General features: G+C 45.8%; 1 protein-coding gene and 1 long non-coding RNA gene across 8 annotated transcripts in view; one reads left to right on the top strand and one right to left on the bottom strand.

Moving 5' to 3' along the window:
• Positions 1 to 426: 426 nt before the first annotated feature.
• On the bottom strand, positions 427 to 9,222 carry LOC105497486 (uncharacterized). The gene is made up of 3 exons (XR_011625278.1): positions 8,889 to 9,222; positions 6,891 to 7,337; positions 427 to 5,676 (listed from the first exon to the last, which is right to left on the bottom strand). It is a non-coding gene; the product is annotated as an uncharacterized lncRNA (long non-coding RNA).
• The window catches only part of LOC105497484 (cytoplasmic polyadenylation element binding protein 1), a 100,029-nt gene continuing 87,939 nt past the window's right edge, over positions 7,648 to 19,737 (top strand). For 2 of the 7 annotated variants that reach the window (XM_011768620.3, XM_071099321.1), the window contains exon 1: positions 7,648 to 7,843. In XM_011768620.3, coding sequence (XP_011766922.1) covers positions 7,829 to 7,843 — 15 coding nt within the window. In that variant the 5' untranslated portion in view covers positions 7,648 to 7,828. Of the gene's footprint in view, positions 7,844 to 8,089; positions 8,265 to 8,327; positions 8,565 to 14,132; positions 14,481 to 19,737 lie in introns of those variants that run through there. The other 5 variants (XM_071099329.1, XM_071099324.1, XM_071099330.1 and 2 more) reach the window with 5 other exon arrangements.

The following is a 19,737-nucleotide window of genomic DNA, read 5'->3' as shown; positions in this document are numbered from 1 at the left end:
GCTGTGGTGTCACTGAGGCTTCACTTCCCTATGGCATCTGAAGAACAGAAAGAATGGTTCTCTCTCTCTAGGCCCCAAATATATTACGCCCCTGGGTTTGGGAATTTTTTTTTTTTTAATCTTAAGTTTCAGGGCCGGGCGCGGTGGCTCAAGCCTGTAATCCCAGCACTTTGGGAGGCCGAGACCATCCTGGCTGACACTGTGAAACCCTGTCTCTACTAAAAACTACAAAAAACTAGCCGGGCGAGGTGGCGGGCGCCTGTAGTCCCAGCTACTCGGGAGGCTGAGGCAGGAGAATGGCGTGAACCCGGGAGGCGGAGCTTGCAGTGAGCTGAGATCCGGCCACTGCACTCCAGCCTGGGTGGCAGAGCGAGACTCCGTCTCAAAAAAAAAAAAAAAAAAAAAAAAAAAAAATCTTAAGTTTCAGTATTTAAATTTATGAATCTGTAAACTTATATAAATTATAAATTTATGAATATTTAAATATAATATTCCTACATAAAATTGTACAGATTACAAGTGTTCAACTTGATGCGTTTTCACAGACTGAATAACCCATGTAAACAGCATCCAGCAAGAAAAAGCGTGGCAGCTCATCTTCCTCATGCCTACTTCCAGTTTGGGGCAGTGTTTCATTTTGCTGAGAGATTACAGAGTCCTGAAACAGTCTGACACCAGGTTCCAAGTGGCAGTGGGATTCCAGAAGGCCAACATGAACTTGTGTCCAGCAATGCCAACACAGTGGCAGATGCTTCTCTTTGGGGCTACTAGGGATGTGTTAATAACAGCCTCTGTGGGAGGGGCAGGGTATGTGGAAATAGGAGGTTTGTTTTGGCTGCAAAGAATGTAAGGAAACAACTATGGGGGTAAAGAAATTCTTAAGAGCTTGGGTAAGATGACCTTGATCTAATCTTGGATGTGCTAAGACCCTAGCATCTGCACCTTCAGAGGGAAGTCAGGGAGGGAGAGGTGGGGTTGGTGTTTCTCATGGGTACCAAGGCAAGACCAAGACCCTGGACTCCTGACCCACACCAAGAAAAAAAGTTGCATACTCTCAAGTAAATCTCTAAATGTCTCAATTTCCCCACCTGCGAAACAAAGGGGATGGCCTCTCCGTGTCTCTCGGCATCCACGAACCCATTACAAGCATCTCAGGACAACGAGCACTCACCTTCAAACTCCAAGATGCTCCCCAATGATCTTTGCTACCTGGTATCTGTATCCTTGTGTCATTCCCTTCCACATATTATCAGTGTTGGTGTATGTGAATAACAGGATACAAATGATGGTATGTCATTTCTGAGATTAGGTCATAAAATTCTTTGCACCTCCATCTTGGTTGATCTCTTCCTCTCAAGCCAGCTACCATGTCTTGAGCAGCACTATGGAGAGGTCCACATGACAGGGAATGGAGGCTTTTGCCGGCACCCACTTGAGTGAGCTTGGAAGCTGATCTTCCAGCCCAAGGCAAAGCTTCAAGTGACTGAAGTTCTGGCTGATATCATGACTGCAACCTCATGAGAGACTCTGAGCCAGAACCAGCCAGATAAGACATTCTCTGATTCCTGACTCCCAGAAATTGTGCAAGATAATAAATATTTGCTGTTTTAAGCTGCTTAGCTTTAGGAGTAACTTAGTAACAATAAATAAATAATACAATCCAGCCTTCCACCCATCTCCTAGGTTCTTAGGTTGTTGGGAAAGCCCTCAGGGAGCCTGTATCCCTGATTCTGGCCTTCAGAGCACTCTGCTCCCACATTCAGTGTCTGAGTGGTATGCCTGAGTTGGCTTCTACTGGCTCATAAGGGCTGACTGTTATTACACATTCAGGAATTTGGTGAGCCAGATGATGTTGCACTGGCAATTTGAAACCAGCCACGGTGGGAGTTTTTGTGCCATGGAAAGAGGCAAATGCTACAAATCACTTCCCTCCCCCAGCCAATTGTCAAAACATTTACCAGCACATCACTGCCCTTAATTATCCCCATCTCTATCTCTTTAAAATATTATTATGTATTTCAAGTTTAAAGACTAACATAACCACCTGTATACTAATCACCCAACTTAAGAACTGAAGCACTCATCAGTTCAGCACTCATCAATTTAATGTCCCCAATACCCCTCATTTCATGACTGCTTCCTTTCCCACCTGAAGCAAATCATCATTCTGAATTTTCTGTTTGTCAATGCCATCCCTTTTTTTTTGTACTTTTACTATATATAGATGTGTTCCTAAACAATATATTGTACCATACTTTGTGATGGTGGTGGGTACTACATGTTTTCAAATTTTATATAAATGGCATCTTAAAGTATGTTTTCTCCTACATCCTGCTTTTTCACTCAATATTGTTTGTGAGTCATGTTGATGCGATCTGCTGTATTTCATTTACTTTTACTTATATATAGAATTCCACTATATGACTATACCATAATTTATTGATCCACTCTCCTGTTGGTGGGCATTTAAGGTTATTTTGTTTTGTTTTTGCAACTATTAACAAACAGCTAGACATTTTTACTCATGCCTCTTAACATGTATGAAAGTTTCTCTAATATATTTTCCTAGGAATGGAATTGCTGGGTCACAGAGTATACACTTTTTCAAGTTAACTAGAGAATCCAAATCGCTCACCAGAGTTGCTATACTTCACATCAAGAATATTTCTAGCAGCTTTATTCATAATAGTCCCCAAACTGGAAAGAATTCAAATTCCAATCAATAGAAGAATGCAGAAATAAATTATGGTGTATCTATACAATGGAATACTACTTAGCAATACAAAGGAACAAACTACTTCTACATGCAGCAACATGGATGGATCTAACATGTATGTTGAATGAAAGAAACCAAAAATTATATGGAATCTACAACAGGTTAAACAAACTTGTAATGAAAAGCAGTAAAGATAATGGTACCTTAAGGAGGGAGGCATAAAGTGGGAAGGGGCAGGAAGGAACCCAGTAGGGGTTCTGGAGAGATTCTATGTCTCGATGTGGGTGGTGGTTACCCCGGTATACACTTAAGATTTGTGCACTCTGGCCAGGCACAGTGGCTCACGCCTGTAATCCCAGCACTTTGGGAGGCCGAGGCAGGCGGATCACGAGGTCAGGAGATCAGGACCATCCTGGCTAACATGGCAAAACCCCGTCTCTACTAAAAATACAAAAAATTAGCTGGGCGTGGTGGTGGGTGCCTGTAGTTCCAGCTACTCGGGAGGCTAAGGCAGGAGAATGACGTGAACCTGGGAGGTGGAGCTTGCAGTGAGCCTAGGCAACAAAGCAAGATTCCATCTCAAAAAAAAAAAAAAAAAAAAAAGATTTGTGCACACTATGCATTGTCTTCTCTCCATTAAAAGATGTGAAACATAAAAGCACACACCAAAGTAGCTGAACCAGTTTACGCCCTCACTGGCAGTGATCCTGCTACTGGGACAGTGAGACTTGATCATTTTTTCCATTTGAAAAGTGTGGCATGGCATCTGATAGCAGTTTCATGTGCATTTCCTTGGTTATTGATGAGGTGGGCATCCACTGATGTTTATTGGCCATTTGGATTTTCACTTGTGTCAACTGCCTATTCCCATCTTTTGCCCATTTTTCTATGGAGTTGTGTTTTTTCCTCATTGATTATAGAAATTCTTATATAGTCTGGAAACTAGTTCTTTGTAAATACATGGATTGGAGATATCTTCTTCCAGTCTATGGCTTATCTTTTCAAGCTTTAAACAGTATCTTTGGCCGGGTGGTTGCTCATGCCTAATCCCAGCACTTTGGGAGGCCGAGGCGGGTGGATCACAAGGTCAGGAGTTCGAGACCAGCCTGGCAACATGGTGAAACCTTGTCTCTACTAAAAATACAAAAATTAGCTGGGTGCAGTGGCAGGCGCCTATAATCCCAGCTACTCTGGAGACCGAGGCACAAGAATTGCTTGAGTCCAGGAGGCAGAGATTGCAGTGAGCCGAGATTGCGCCACTGCACTCCAGCCTGGGTGACAGAGAAAGACTTTGTCTCAAAACAAACAAACTCTTTTAGTAAACCAAAGTTTTAAATTCCAGTGTGGTCAAATGTATTGTCTTCCTTTACATCCTGTGCTTATTGTTCCAAGTTTACGAGGTAAAAAAAAAATTCTCCTATATTTTCTTCTAAAAAAAATTCTAAGTAAAGCTTTTCAGAAGTGTATTTTTTTTTTTTTTTTTTTGAGACAGAGTCTCGCTCTGTCACCCAGGCTGGAGTGCAGTGGCCGGATCTCAGCTCACTGCAAGCTCCGCTTCCCGGGTTTAGGCCATTCTCCTGCCTCAGCCTCCCGAGTAGCTGGGACTACAGGCGCCAGCCACCTCGCCCGGCTAGTTTTTTTTTTTTTGTATTTTTTAGTAGAGACGGGGTTTCACCGCGTTAGCCAGGATGGTCTCGATCTCCTGACCTCGTGATCCGTCCGTCTCGGCCTCCCAAAGTGCTGGGATTACAGGCTTGAGCCACCGCGCCCGGCCTCAGAAGTATATTTTTGACTTACTTTTGTGTAAGATGAAAGGTGGGGCCAATCCACTCTTTTTTTTTTTTTTTTGAGATGGAGTCTTGCTCTGTCACCCAGGATGGAGTGCAGTGGCGAGATCTCAGCTCACTGCAAGCTCCGCCTCCCTGGTTCATGCCATTCTCCTGCCTCAACCTCCCGAGTAGCTGGGACTACAGGCACCCACCACCACGCCTGGCTGATTTTTTGTATTTTTAGTAGAGACGGGGTTTCACCGTGTTAGCCAGGATGGCCTCAATCTCCTGACCTCGTGATCCGCCCGCCTCAGCCTCCCAAAGTGCTGGGATTACAGGCATGAGCCACAGTGCCCTGCCCCAATCCACTCTTTTATCCCACTTAAAAGGAACTTGAGAAAACAAAAGAACATGGTTTCTTCTGTACAGAGCTTGGCAAAACTTGAGCAGAGACTGTGTGTGTCTACCTTGTGGTCTTCAGTTCCTAAGTGAATTCCTTTTCTTATCTTTTGCAACCAGGAAATTATTTCCTCCCATCAAACTTCTCTCTTCTTTTAGCTCTCTGCCTCCTGCAGAAGCACTGAACACCTGGGCATATAAAAGACTATAAAGTCTCTCCTGTCTCCCTAGTACATATATTTAACATGTAGTCCAGCTAATTATAGTTGGACTTAAAATCAGTATTGTAAGTCTGGGGCTTGACTCCAGAGACAGTGCCAGGCATAGCTGGGCTCAAAGGCTGTTTGTTGACTGGGAGAATAGATAATGCTGCCTATTTGTTTCTGCTACTTCTGCCAGTGACCAGCTGTGGGGACTTGACCAAGTCATTTAATATATTCACCTCTGTCACTTTCCACACCCTGGCTTGTGGATTATGGTCACCTTCAGAGGGACTATTCTTCCTGTATGACCTGCAGGCCTAGCCAAGTCCGGGCAGGGAGCAAGGACTCGCCCACACTTGAGGTCATGACTGCATTTGGTCAAAATTACCTCTTCTCTCAACATCTGCAGTCAGCTCTGGGGTCATTTACAGATAAGCAAACACATAAGCATGCTGGAAGTTTTATTCTCACCTGGTTAAGACTTCAGGCTCTGAAACCAGAAGATTGCCTTGGTTTGAGTCCTTGCTCTGACACTTTTAGCTGGGAGTCTTTTGGCAAGTTACTTAACTTCTTTGAGCTTCAGTCTCATCTGCAAAATGAGGTAACATAGGAAAAGCACTTAGAACTTTCCCACGCACATAGTAAGTGGTCAGTGAAGACAAGCTATTATTACCTGCAACAGAAAATTTAGGAAGAAAGACTTTAGGCAGCAGCAATTTCTGTTCCAAGTCTCTTGATGCCTTCATTTTCTTATGGTTGAGAGTTTTGAAATATGAAAGGGCTTCCAGACACCCATTCCTCTGGGCACTATTCTGGGTTTCAGATTCTTATCTCGCTCAGCTTTTGGGTCAGAGAGGAGGAAAGGATGTCAGGGATCACAAACTGGCAGCCAGTGAGCTGCATGGGACCCCTGGACATGCTGGGCTTGGCTCTTTTCATTTGAATTAATAACCAATATTAAAATTTACATTCAAGATTTCACTTAAAAAGTACTTCCAGCTTTTCTTGAAAGATTTAACTGGGCTGGGACCTCATCTCTACATGGTGCCCACCAGCTAACAGCCCTTTTGGGTGTGCCTTGGGCCTTCAGTGCTGTCGCCCACCCTCACTTGGCTCCTGTGCTGTAGGCATCTGAGTGTGGCACCCTCTCAGAAGCAGCTGTCCTAAGCTGCTTATGGGCCAGGACAAGACTCAGGGGTAGGCTGCTCCTGGAGAAAGTATGGCTCAAGAGAGAGGGGTCCCAGCGAAGTTGCTCCTGCCTTGTTCCTGCAGTCATCACCTTTTCTGCCCATGACCTTAGCAACCCAAAGAAGCTCCTGTAAGTAGACCAGGTGGATGGAGACTGGCCAACTCCCACTGTCACTCACCCCTCTTGGACTTCTACTCTTACACTCACCACCCTTCCCCGCTTAATCCTTCTGAAACATTAGACTATACCATCAGCTTCCTCTTTCTCCATCACCTCAGGCAGAAACTGACAGTTACCTGCCCCTCTCCCCTTAGCCATTAGATCAAGCCCAGGAAGACGGCAGCACCATCTTCCCTAAGTGCCAGGAAGGGACCGCAGCATAGTTAGTGCTTATTAAATAGTATCATGATAACATGACACATATAAAACACTTAGCAATGCTCAATAAACTCTGGTCCCCTTCCTCCCCACTCCAGTCCCTTGTTTTCCCCCTTTTCTGTCCAACCTCTTCTAAGTCTCCAGTAACACCTTAAAACAGACCTGACAACTGCCAACCCCTTTTACAATTCTCTAATAGTTTCCTCCTGTCTGCAGAATAAAAGCCCCTTACAAACCGGGCCCAAGCTTCCCTCCGGCGGTATCAGGTCGCATCATCCTCAGTCCTGGTCAGAGGGAGCCGCTCCATGCCGTCCTCCCTCTCTGCCTTTGCTTGGTCTCCCGCCTGGAATGCCATCTCCTCTTCTGCGCTTGCCTGAGGTTTCCGGTCCGCCCCTGCTCCAGGTGCCCCAGGACGACTGCCCTGGAGCCCTCGCCCTGTCCGTTGCCCTATTTCTGTGAAACTTTCTATCGCAGTCTGTCGGGAGCGCCGGAAGCGGTTTCCCCGGAGCGCTCCGGTCCAAAGAGGACCAGTGATGTCTTTGGAACTTTCTGGAATGTCCTGACTCTCGCGCCCCCCTCTGCAGCGCACGGAGCAGTGGGTCTAAAATGAGCGCGCCTCCTGGAGCCCGGGGGCTACGGTTCCGACCGAGGATGCAGGGCTGGCTCTCGCCCCGTAGAGATCCCTGGAATAGAAAGAGCGCGGACAGTAGGCTGTGCTGCCTAAGCGATCGCCGCCGCTCGCAGGGGCTTGTAAATCGTGCCCTCTTTTGTCAGAGGGAAACTGAGGCCCAGGGCAGACAGTGCCTCCGCTAGGGGTTACTTAGCTGAGTGGCGCGCTCAGGCTTCGGCCTCTGGACCCCCAGGGCATGGCTGTGGCCAGTAGCGGCGGCGGTCCCCGCCGGGTTCCGGGTGGGCGGTGGAGCCCTCCTTGGCCCGGCCTGCTGGGAGGGGCGGGGCGCGAGGGGGCGGAGGCGAGGGCTCGGGCGGGGCAGACACAGGTGCTCCGCATCCGGCCGGGGGGCGGCTCCGAGGAGCGGCTCGGAGGAGCTTCATAAGCTGCCGGGGTGTTGAGCTGCGCGCGGCTCGCTGCAAAAATAGTGCCCACGTGCGTGCGCGTCTCTCGCCCGCCGGCTGGCCGGCCAGCCCGTCAGCCCCGCAGGGCCACACCGGCCCCATGGCGTTCCCACTGGTAAGAGCCGCCAGCCGCTTGCCTGGGCGGGGCCGCGTCCCGGCCGCACTAGCTAACGGTCCGCGCGCAGCCGGGTCCGGCGCCGCGGTACACCCATCCCCCGCCCCGTGCGCGCGAGTCCCGGGCGGGGCGCGGTCACGTGCCCGCGGGCGTGGGGCCTCGTGGAGGGGTGGAGGGCGAGGGGGGCAGGGAGCCTCCTCGTGACTCAGGGCCTTTGGGCTTAAAGGCGCCGCAGCCCTGTGGGGGCGGCCGGTGGGGCCTCCGAGCCGCACTGCGGCCTCTGGGCGGTCTCGAGCGTTACGTCCAGACGGGAGCTGACCGGACATAAAGGAGCACCGGCGCCCGGAACGTTTCTTTCTCACACTGCCGTCGCACTGGAGACCCGAAGCCGGGGACGCTGGAAGCTCACCCCCCTCTGCGGGTCTCTTTCGCACCCGGCGCGCGGTGGGGGGACCCGGGCGGGACGGGGCGGGGCTACTGACTACGTAGACTCGGTGTTCCGTGGATAGCCCCACGACGGCGGCGGTCTGGGCCCCTTTAAGGTGTAGGGATCAAGCCCCTCGTGCGGCTTCCCAATCCCGGGCAGGTCACGTGGCTTCACACCTTCGCTTGGCGCCCGAGAGGGAGTCCTGAGGGCGGGGCTGACCAGGTAGTGTGGCGCGAGGGCGGAAGACTGGCGGGGCTTCGAGCCCGGGAGACCCGCGGGGCTGGCGGCTTTGAGGTGGGTCCTGGGGCACTGGCGGGAGAGGGGTAGGGTTGCAGGCTGCGGAGGTGGCACAGGCGGGGAGCGACTAGAGCCCGCTCTGGGCTGTGCTGTCCGGACCCTCAGCCTGGCGAGCGGGTGCATGTGGCCTCGCGTTCTGGTCATTCTCCTCAGTACAGGACGAGGTCAGGTGCCCAGACTCAGGGGCGGCCTCAGGTTTGGCGGAGCAGCGGCTGGGGCCCTGGACGGGTCGCTTCCCGGAAGACGAGCTGGTTGGGCAGACCAGTGCCCGCCTGGAGTCACCCGGGAGTGGGGGGGACTCACCCACAAAGGGGCCCTCACCTTGGGGTGTCCCACCCGGCGTCATTCCCCGGAGCTTTTTCATCTCTCGTGGGTTCCTCATAGCTTGAGACGACCGAGGCTTTGCTACCTCATTCCTAGGGGATCCAGTGAGGCCAGAAGGCCCTGTGAGCAGCGCCGCGCTGACCCCGTGACCGAGAAAAGCCAGGCGGACCCCTGGGCTCTTGGGTGCTTTCGTGGGCGGGTGCTTATTTTTCGGGGGGCATTTTGCTTCCTGCAGCCCTGGTCCCTTGCACCGTGCTGTTAGCTGGGGTTCCTTCCATGGGGAAGAGAGTCGGGAGCCGAATTCGCTCTTAGAAGCCGGGGTGGCTCCCGCCAGGCCCTCCTGGGAGGAGGCCGCGTCCCTCCTCCCCCGCCCCGCGCCTGCAGCCCCGGCCCTGACTGATGCCGCATTTCTCTGGCAACCGCTTCCCTTGGTCTCCCTGGCTACCGCCCTGCCTCCCCGCGCTCTCTCCTGGCACCTGAGTCAACTACTGGGCTGTGTCGTTGGTGGGGAAGAGGGGCAAGTGGGTGGGGTTCCTATTCTGGAAGGCACAGGTGCACTGCCCGCCTCTTGCCTGCCCGTCAGGTGACGGTGCGGTCCCTTGCCAGCCGTAAGTGTCTGGTAAGGACAGTTTGCACCCTGAAGCTCATGTTCCTTTTGAGTCTAGGGACACATGCTGGGTTAAAAAATAAAAATATATTCGAACAGGACCCAACCTTGGAAACCTCAAGTCGGTGATTGTTTTCCTGGTTGTTTTTTTGCATAGTTAGAAAAGCCTGTGGAACTCAGTGGGGCTATTGGCTGTCGGAAAACCCTGGGGACGGTGTTTTGGGGACTTATCACTGGTCTTTTATTTGGCCTCATTGAGCACATGGAGCTTGTGGCCGAACTGTATTCCCAGAGCACGTTGTTGTAGAGTTTGGTTATTTATTTATTTATTTGTTTATTTTTGAGACGGAGTCTTGCCCCGTCACCCAGGCTAGAATGCAGTGGTGTGATCTCGGCTCACTGCTTGGCTCACTGCAACCTCCGCCTCCCGGTTCAAGCGATTCTCCTGCCTCAGTCTCCTGTGTGGCTGGGATTACGCGCCACCATGCCCGGCTAATTTTTGTATTTTTAGTAGGGACAGGGTTTCACCATGTTGGTCAGGCTGGTCTCGAACTGCTGACCTCGTGATCTGCCCGCCTCGGCCTCTGAAAGTGCTGGGATTACAGGTGTGAGCCACATCGCCTGGCCCAGTTTCGCTTTTTAAATTTTTTGTCAGGGCGATTTAAACTTTGGGTGGCCTGGCAGTGCCTGCTCAGTTTATAGAAGTAGAATTTGGAAGTTGACTACTCCGTATGTAAGTCAACCTTTGTAATAAAAAAGTATGGCTGGGCGCCATGACTCACGCCTGTAATCCCAGCAGTTTGGGAGGCTGAGGCGTGCAGATCACCTGAGGTCAGGAGTTCAAGACCAGCCTGGCCAACAAAGTGAAATCCCGTCTCTCTAAAAATACAAAAATTAGCCGGGCGTGGTGGTGGGCGCCTGTAATCCAAGCTACTCGGGAGGCTGAGGCAGGAGAATCGCTTAAACCCAGGAAGTGGAAGTTGCAGTGAACCGAGATCGTCCACTGCACTCCAGCCTGGGTAACGATCGAGACTCCGTCTCAAAAAAAAAACAAAACAAAACTTGGCTTCCCTCCTCTGAAGGGTTTGTCTTGTAAACAACTCCGTGGTCTAAGCTCCCATGTGTGGGAGGGAGGTTGTACCAGCCTGTGCAGCACATCGGAGGTTGGAGAGCTGATGCTTGTGAATAATCATGGAAACGTTTGCAGTTTGGGTTAAGCCATAGGCGTTTGATACAGGAATGGTTCTCTGGGCTTATTCTTTCACTGTAGTGCACAAACCAGTGCCCATGAAGCAAAAAGTGGAGGAGGAAGATAAAGTAGTAAGACTCCAGGCTCAGTACCAAACTTAACTAGTGAGCTAATGATAACAGCTGCCTTAATAAGCATTTTCACTGACCACAACCATTAATTTTATTCTTAGTCTTTAAAATGGGTTGGAAACTCAAACCCTACCGGGGCCAGAGGTAACATAAATGAGCAAAGGAGGAGGAAGGAAAAGTAATGGCTTCTGAACTGCAGAGTATATGCCTCTCTGAATGGAGCAGCCGCTAGCTGATTGTTGCCCAGCAAAACTGTGGGCCCAGAGTTGGTGGATCTTTGACTTGCTTCTAAACTGGCTATCTCTATTTTGATGAATCTCCTGACTTTTAAATGTAGCATTAAAAAAATTTTAAATGCTATGGACCAAATGTAACAGGTCTTTAATGTTGGATTCAACCTGAAGGCTAGTTTGGAATCTGTCTTAAAACATCCCTTTTGGATTTCCCCGGTATTTTGCAGAAAAGGAAACAGGCTTAGAAATCAAGTCAAAAGGCTGTTAAGTGATGGAATTTAGTGTGAACCTAGGTCTTTCTGGTGCCATAGTCCAGCGTATTATGTGTGTTCTGTTATGTCAGAGGATCAAGGGGTTATTGGTGGCATACATTGTAGAAAATGGTCTGGGAGCTGGTCACATTTATAGGCAAAGTGAACCTTAACTGCATTGGCAGGAATCCCAGTTGCTGTAGAAGTCAGTGTGGGTCTTCTGAGTGTTAGTACAGCAGTGCTGATGTCAGAAGGAATGTGCTGTGTCTATCATTCCACAATGTATATCAGAGCAGTTAGCTGATCCTGAGAGCCAGAGGTCTGGAGATGGCAGGCTCCTCCCACTGTGGGAGTGACCCTCCCAACCCTCTGCACAAAAGATTCCTTTTTTCAGGACAGTTAAAATTTCAGTAACTTTCTGTCTGAGGCAAGGCAAATTTGAAATTACATAATTGTTTTAACACCCGTGAAAGTAAAATGGAGCTTACTAAATCTCACTTTGTCTGTCTTAGCTAAGATTCCCATAATGCTGTCTCTCAAATTTCCAGGAAGAATTAATAAAGGTTAAAAAATTTTTTAAAAGCAGTATGTGGTAAAATTTTCTGAGATAAGCTCCCAGGGCATAAAATAGCCCTGCCCCAGAAATGAGGGACTGGGGTTTCAATGGATAAAACTTAGAATCCCAGCATTGTACACAACCAAAGTTATAGTTGTAAAGGAGTATGTATATTTTTTTCCTATATTGCATTTACAAGAAATTTTTTTGTTTTTTGTTTTGAGATGGAGACTCACTCTGTCGCTCAGGCTGGAGTGCAGTGGCGCGATCTCGGCTCACTGCAATCTCTACCTCTGGGGTTCAAGCAATTTTTCTGCCTCAGCCTCCCAAGTAACTGGGACTACAGGCACGCACCACCATGCCCGGCTAATTTTTGTATTTTTGGTAGAGGTGGGGTTTCAACATATTGGCCAGGCTGGTCTCGAACTCCTGACCTTGTGATCTGCCTGCCTCGGCCTCCCAAAATGCTGGGATTACAGGTGTGAGCCACTGTGCCTGGCTGCATTCTCAAGGATTTAAAGGAGTAAAAAGCATATTCAGAGCTTCTGCCAAAGAATTTTTTTCTGTGAGAATGCAAGCTAGATAGCTTTTTTTCTGTGAGACACAAGCTAGATAGCTTTCTTACCTGTGTCCTGGAAAGTTTTTGGAAAGATGAAAACTTTAAAATGTTATTTGCTTCTAGCTGCTTCTTAGCAACCTTTACCAGCAAAGCACTCAGCTATGAGTTCAGTGTTTGTGGATTTGGGGGTGTGGAGTGTACTGGGGAGGGGAAGAGTGAGGTGACTAAAGTAGCTTTCTGCTAGTATTATTTTTGCATTTATAATGTTAGGTGTTGTCTGTGCAAACTTTCTCATTCATTGGTTTCAGGTCCCTTAGCTAAATGATTATTTTCTAAAGTTATGTTTATTTTAAGGGAAAATTAGATTATTTGTACTTCTGTCTTACAGTTTGAGACAAATGGACACCAAACCTAAATATTAATGTTTAGATTGTTGTCTTTAGTAGCTAGTGGTGGAGGCAGTAAAAGAATCATGGGATCAAATAACAAATTATTTTTTTTGCTATGGAGAAGTTGTGCTAATCTCATCCTGTTCTGCAAATCTGCTTTTCCTAGGCAGTATATAAACTGTACTGGCTCTGGGGAGAATTTGCCAGAAAGCCCCTGAGGCTAAAGGGTTGGAAGAAGTTTGTACCTAGAGGTTATGGTAGAGGAGGTTATGTAAAGAATTTTGCTTCTCGTTTGAATTAAGACCAAGAAGCACTGATTGCACCCTTTACCGTTTCTTAAGCCTTTTAAGATTTTATTATTAAGATTGTTTTTGAAGGCCGGGTGCGGTGGCTCAAGCCTGTAATCCCAGCACTTTGGGTGGCCGAGACGGGTGGATCACAAGGTCAGGAGATCGAGACCATCCTGGCTAATACGGTGAAACCCCGTCTCTACTTAAAAAATACAAAAAACTAGCCGGATGAAGTGGCAGGCGCCTGTAGTCCCAGCTACTCGGGAGGCTGAGGCAGGAGAAGGGTGTAAACCCGAGAGGCGGAGCTTGCGGTGAGCTGGGATCAGGCCACTGCACTCCAGCCTGGGCGACAGAGCGAGACTCCGTCTCAAAAAAAAAAAAAAAAAAAAAAAAAAAAAAGATTGTTTTTGAGACAAGGTCTTACTCTGTCACCCAGGCCAGCGGGCAGTGGTACAATCACAGTTTACTGCCGCCTCAAAGCTCCCTGGCTCAAGGGATCCTTCAGCCTCAACCTCCCAAGTAGCTGGGTCTACAGTCATTCAACATGCTTGGCTAAGTTTAAAAATTTTTTTCTTCGAGATGGGGTTTCACTATGTTGTCCAGGCTCATCCTGGGCTCAAGCCATCCTCCTGCCTCAGCCTCCCAGAGTGTTGGAATTACAGGTATGAGCCACCATGCAGGCTCTTAAAGTCTTTTGGTCACTATGAACTTTGCTTCCTTTGCACCCAACATTGCAGTTTTGGAAATGCCCTTAGCTTTTTCCTGCATTGTTGCAGCCTGTTTTTTAGTTAAACCTGCTTATGAGAGTATCTTATCTTCTGTGAGCACAGGTTCTGTAGACTGAAGGTTTTTATGTTGAAGATAGGACCCACCCCAACAGTGCATTTCTCAGTTATAGTAAACTAGCTGAAAAAGAATGAAGTAAAATGTGCATGATGTATGTAATATTTCCTATTTTCATAGGAAAATTGTCTGACTTGCTGTTAAAAGTTAGTATCCAAAAAAAAAAAAAAAAGTTAGTATCCAAATTTCAGAGTGCTAAATTCACATTGTAGATGTAATTTCCAATGAATTTTGTTAGGTGTCATTTTAAAGCCCAATGTTAGGGATGCTTTTGCCACCCTAATATATAATGTGTTTTTGATTAACTTGGACCTGGGAGGATTCCTGACTGAATGAATGGTGTTGAGCTTTACTTTCAGTAGTTCAGGAGAACACTTAGGCGTGGATAACCTTTGAATTTTATTTTATTTTATTTTTTTGTATTCCTGAATGGTGGAAGAGTCCTTTTAAATTGTGAGTTAACACTCTTTGTTTTGATTTAAGGCATTCGTGATGAGTTCCCTTGAGGTAACAGGAGAATCCCCAGAGGGCAGGTCTAAAGGTTGGTTTGTATGCTAAAAATGGGTCATAGTTGCAAGTAGCTATTGATTCTGGGAGTAACTTCACTAATAGTGTTACTGGTTTATTTATTCTTGGCCAGCATAATATGCTGCTTTATGTACCATCCTGACAGATTTAGCCCCACTGCGTACAATCCCCTTTGATAAAAGTGTGGGGGTAGCTCTCCTCTGTTGGAGGAGAACAGTTACTTTGAAGGGCAGGTTGGTTTTTTTGTGTCTTTTTACAGAACACTTAATCTCTTACTACTTAACACCTGTGCTCTCTGCATTCTGGGTTTGTGCTCCTGGGTTCTGGCCCTTCCATCATCTGTCTGTCTCCCCGGTGTGTCTGCCCTTTCTCCTGAGGCTTTTTTTTTTTTTTTTTTTAAGCTGTAATCTTGGAATTGTTTTGAAGCTCAAAACGTGTTAGAGACCTGTCTCCTACATATAACTTAGAGTTGACACCAAAGCCAGATTATAATCTCTGACATCCTCTTTTCATGGACTAGGAGAATTAAGTTTAGAATGAAAAGTGATTACCCTAAATTTATACTGTGAGCAGGGAATAAAGACAGAACTAGAACCGGGTTTTCTCATTTCTACAGTAGTACTTTTTCTAAAATTCATACACTCTCACCTCTGCTGTGTTGCTCTCTTGTTGTACTTAAAATGTCCATTTGGTTTGTAAGACTCTAGCTTCCTTTTTCTTTTTTTCTTATCTGATCAATCTTGTCTTGTCTTGGTACTTGCAGGTTTCCTTTTCTCCCCAAATGCCGCATTCTTCACAGTTCAACCCTGTTGGATCATTCCTGTCTCCTTATATATACAGGAGGCCCATGTGTTCTGTAGAAGCAAGCACCAGTTGTCTGTTGTGTGCCCAAGTTTTAGATTGAGTTCTTTAGCCTTGGTTGTTCTGAAGACTTATACTTGTGATTGGACTATGGAATGCATGTGTCTGAGGTATGTTAAACCCAACAGATATAAAAACAACCAATTTCTTCCTTTTCCTCATCAGAAATAACATCAGAACTAGGCAGGTAAAAGATTTGAAGGTTATTGCCAAAACAGGCATAGTGTGTAGGGGGTGGGAAGGACATTCTAAGCGAAAGGAATAACGTGTAAGGACAAGGAGATATGAAACAGGGCTGTTTTTAGGCAACTAGAAGTACAATATTGCTAGGATTTTAAGCACAAGGGATACTAGCCTATGACCTAGTGATCCACTTGTGTTCCTATATGCAAGAGAAGTGAGTACATATGAGTATAAAAAGGCATGCACAAGAATATTCACAGCAGTTTTATTCATAATATTTAAAATCTGAAGAAAAGGCAAGCTGGTTATGGTGCCTGTAGCACCAGCTACTGGGGAGGCTGAGGCAGGAGAGTCCCTTGAGCCTAGGAGTTCAAGACGGGTCTGGACCACATATCCAGACCCTGTCCCTAAAAGTAGGACAAAACAATAAACGCCTGTTATGTTGGGTCCCCCAAGACAGTGCCCCAATTAGATGATTGACTAGGAAGATTCACAGGACTTAGCGTATAGTGGTACTCATAGCTAAGCTTACAGCTAAAGGACACAGAGAAAAACCATCAAAGGGAAAAGGCACATTGGGTGAAGTCTGGTACAAGCTTCCAATATTCCTTTCCCGGGAGAGTTAAACAGGACATAGTTTAATTCCCTACAACTGACAACATATGTAAAATGTCGCCAGCCAGAATAGCTTGTTAGAATCTGGGCACCCAGAGAGAGAGAGACAGAGAGAGAGTGTGTGCGTGTATGTGTCTGAGGAATGGTTAAATAGGTAGCCTCTGCCTGAAATGTACCAAAATCCGGGAGGAAAGCCCATGTTCAGCATAAACCATATTGTTTGTTCATTTTGGGTATAGTAAGTCACTCAGTTCTGGGAATGGTGGGAACTCAAAATTTAAGTTCCCAGATGGTAGCTAAAAGACACCAGTCAGACCTGTTACTTTAAATCTTTTCTGTACAACCTTGAGCAGGAATATGGATAAATACATATATCCGCATCTATTAATATGTAGTACTGCACAGTAATAAAAACCACTGTTCTATACTTCAATGTGTAGACATGTCAGATACTAAGTTAAGTGGGGGAAAAAAGACCCAAAAGAATACCTACATGATTGCATTTATAAGAGGTTCAAAAATAGGCAAAACTAATTGGTAACAACAGAAGCCTGAATAGTAAACTCTTTGGGGATAGTGTGGGAAAGGGCACAGGGGAACCTTATAGAGTGTTGGAAATGTTCTTTATCTTGCTATGTGTGGTGGTTGCTCCGGTATATACAGATAAGTGAATCTTGATCAAGATACATATTCATAACTAGTGCTCTTTTATTGAGAGAGAACACACAACAGAATAAAGTAGGAATAGACTAGGAGGGTTCTAACTTGGCCACTAAGCTGAAGCCAGACCATGAAGGGTTTTATATGTTATTGATAAGGAACTTGGCCTTTACTCTGTGGCAGCAGTTCTCCAAGCTAGGTCTGTGCCTGCCTAGTGGTCACCAAAACCCTTTAAGAGGCCACAAAGTCAGAAGTATTTTTATAATTCTAAGACATGGTTGATTTATCCTCCCCCACCCCACTGTGTTGACATTTGTACCGATAGTGCAAAAGCAATGGGGGTGGGTAAAACAGCTGGCACATAGCAGGAATCAGGGCAATGTCATTAAACTGTGGTAGCAGCCATTGTATTTTTCATGCTACACATTCCCAGAAAAGCCGGTGTCACTTGCAGATGTCCTTGAGGAAGCAGTAAAATTAATTTCATTAAATCTCAGCCCTTGAATATATGCCTTTAATATTCTGTGTGACAAATGAGAAGTCAGTATAAAGTACTTTTACTTCATATCCAAGTATGGTGATTATCTCGAGGAAAAGTGTTTATGTGACTGAGTTTCAAGAATAAGCCTCTTTTTTTTCCTTGAAACACCTTTTTATCTTTACCAGAACAACAACTAACAAACTGTGGTTATTGAACTTTGGGTATTTGGCAGACATTTTCTTGAAAATTAACAGAGTAATCCAGTCACTTCATAAGAAATAACTCACTATATTTGTTGCCACTGATGCAATTTGAGCACTGAAAGAAAAAAAAAAAGAATTTTGGAAGACCTTTATCTGCCACCACATGAGCTTGACACTTGCCCCAATACTTAAAGACCCCTGATGAGATTGGTGGCACTATTTACTATTAACTAGTATGTCAACATCTGTTATATTTGCATAATTCAGGCAGTATTTGTCAAATGACTAACATATGATAGAAAATCAGATAGGCGTAAAAGATCCATCCAAAATGCAAGATTGACCCATGTGTTTTAATGTAACAGCATATGAAGAGTACATATGGTTTCAGATTCCATATTGTAACTAATCTTTAAGAAGTTACCATTTGTTGAGAATTTTGGTGTAGTATTAATAGCCATAGTTGTCTGAAAATGGTATTAAAATACTCCTTTTTCCAACTACGTATCTGTGTGAGGCTGGATTTTCTTCATATACTTCAACCAGAATAACACATGACAACAAATTAAATACAGAAACAGACCAGAAAATCTTGCTATCTTATATTAAACCAGATAGTAAAGAGATTTGCAAAAATGTCAATGCCATTCCATAAATTATTTTTTGTCTTGGAAAATCATTGTGTTAATATGTAATAGGTTTTTTTAATGATTAATAAATCTACCCCTTTTCTATTTCTAGTGGGTGCATATTGATATGAGCTACTTACACAAAAAGTTTTTGAGTAATTAAAATTGAAAGTACTTAAAATTACCTCAGTAATTTTTAAGAGTATAAAGGAGTCCTGAGACCAACATGGTTGTGGACCACTGCCCTCTGGAGTAGGTGATTAGATTTGTACTTCCAAAGATCCTGTAAGAATATCCAGGTAGGAATGAAGACCTCTTAAAAGGCTCAGGAAATGTCCATAGGATTTGATAAGGCACAGTGAACTTGGTTTGAAAAAAAAGTGTTTCAGAATAGCATGTGTGGAAAGGGAGAGAAGCATCTGATGCTTGCCTTCAAGGATTAAAGAGATGAGTAAAGGCGGTAGAGATGGGGTACTCTATACGGAAGGCTGATGGGGATGCTAGGGAAAGACAGGCTGGCTACTAAAGAGCAGGGTTAAGAAAAGTTCTAAACATGGGAGAGAGCTGATCATGTTTACAAAGGTGTGAGAGTTGTGGCAGGGATAACTGACCAAGAAGCCCTGAGGGTATGAGAAAAAATTTACTCCAAATTTGCTCTTTAAATAGGAAGAAGGATACCCTGTCAGTAAGTGCAGAAAAAGGATAGTAGTGGAAGCTGTGTCAGATTGGTGAGGGCAAGAGTAGGGTCACGTAGACCAACTGTCCAGAGCCTTTAGTTTCTTTTATTCCTCAGGAGAATTTATGAGACTCTGTCATTCTCACATTACAAAGAAAAAGACCTGCTTAGAGAAATTGAGAATATTGGTCAAAGTTCCCCCAATTAATGGAGCACTGGGGCTTAAATCAGAATCCCAGACTCCAAGTTCCCTCTCTCTTCTGCATCAAGGCAGCCTGAGAAGCTTTATACGGAGAGGTAATGGAGACCAGGTCCGAGAACAACTGAGACAACTCTGGAGCCTTTGTGTTTTTATTGATGGGGAATGGTCTGTGGTCCAAACCTAAAACCCCAAATCCCAAAATGACTTTAGTGGCTGAGAATTTTGACAGGGAGAAGAGGTAGAACTGATGAATATTTCTATTGATGTATCTAAAAGCTTAAGAAAGGAGTCACTACCATTTATGAAGGTTATGAGTGAGGTGGTAAAAATACCTATGACAGGAGTGTGACACGGGTCTGCCTTTCATGTGTTATCTGTATTGAGTGCCTGCAAATGCAGCAGATACTATGCTGGGGCACTGCTGAGATACAGGTTGTGAAGGACCTTTATAGTTGATCAAATTGGTGAGCTAACAGTCTATACAGTTAGCATTGTGACAGGTAAGTGATGAGAGTTATGATTATAGTGACCATGTGCTTTCAATATTCTTGAGCTGTTTTGGTATGAAATATTCTCTAGTGTTCTCATAAATGTGTCCTGGAAATTGTAGTATTTCCTCTTCCAGACTGAGTTAAGAGAGCAAAAAGAATATTGGACAATAGATGTACCCTGTGAAAACTGAAGAATAACCAGAAATGGAAAGGGAGAGCCAGGAGAAAGTGATTCCTGACTTGAGTGGAGAATAGCTGAAGGGTCAGAT

This window comes from Macaca nemestrina, chromosome 7 (genome assembly GCF_043159975.1).
Source record: "Macaca nemestrina isolate mMacNem1 chromosome 7, mMacNem.hap1, whole genome shotgun sequence".
In the NCBI taxonomy this organism is placed as follows: domain Eukaryota; kingdom Metazoa; phylum Chordata; class Mammalia; order Primates; family Cercopithecidae; genus Macaca; species Macaca nemestrina.
Note: the sequence above shows the minus strand (reverse complement) of the source record. Positions and strands in the feature narration are given on the sequence as shown.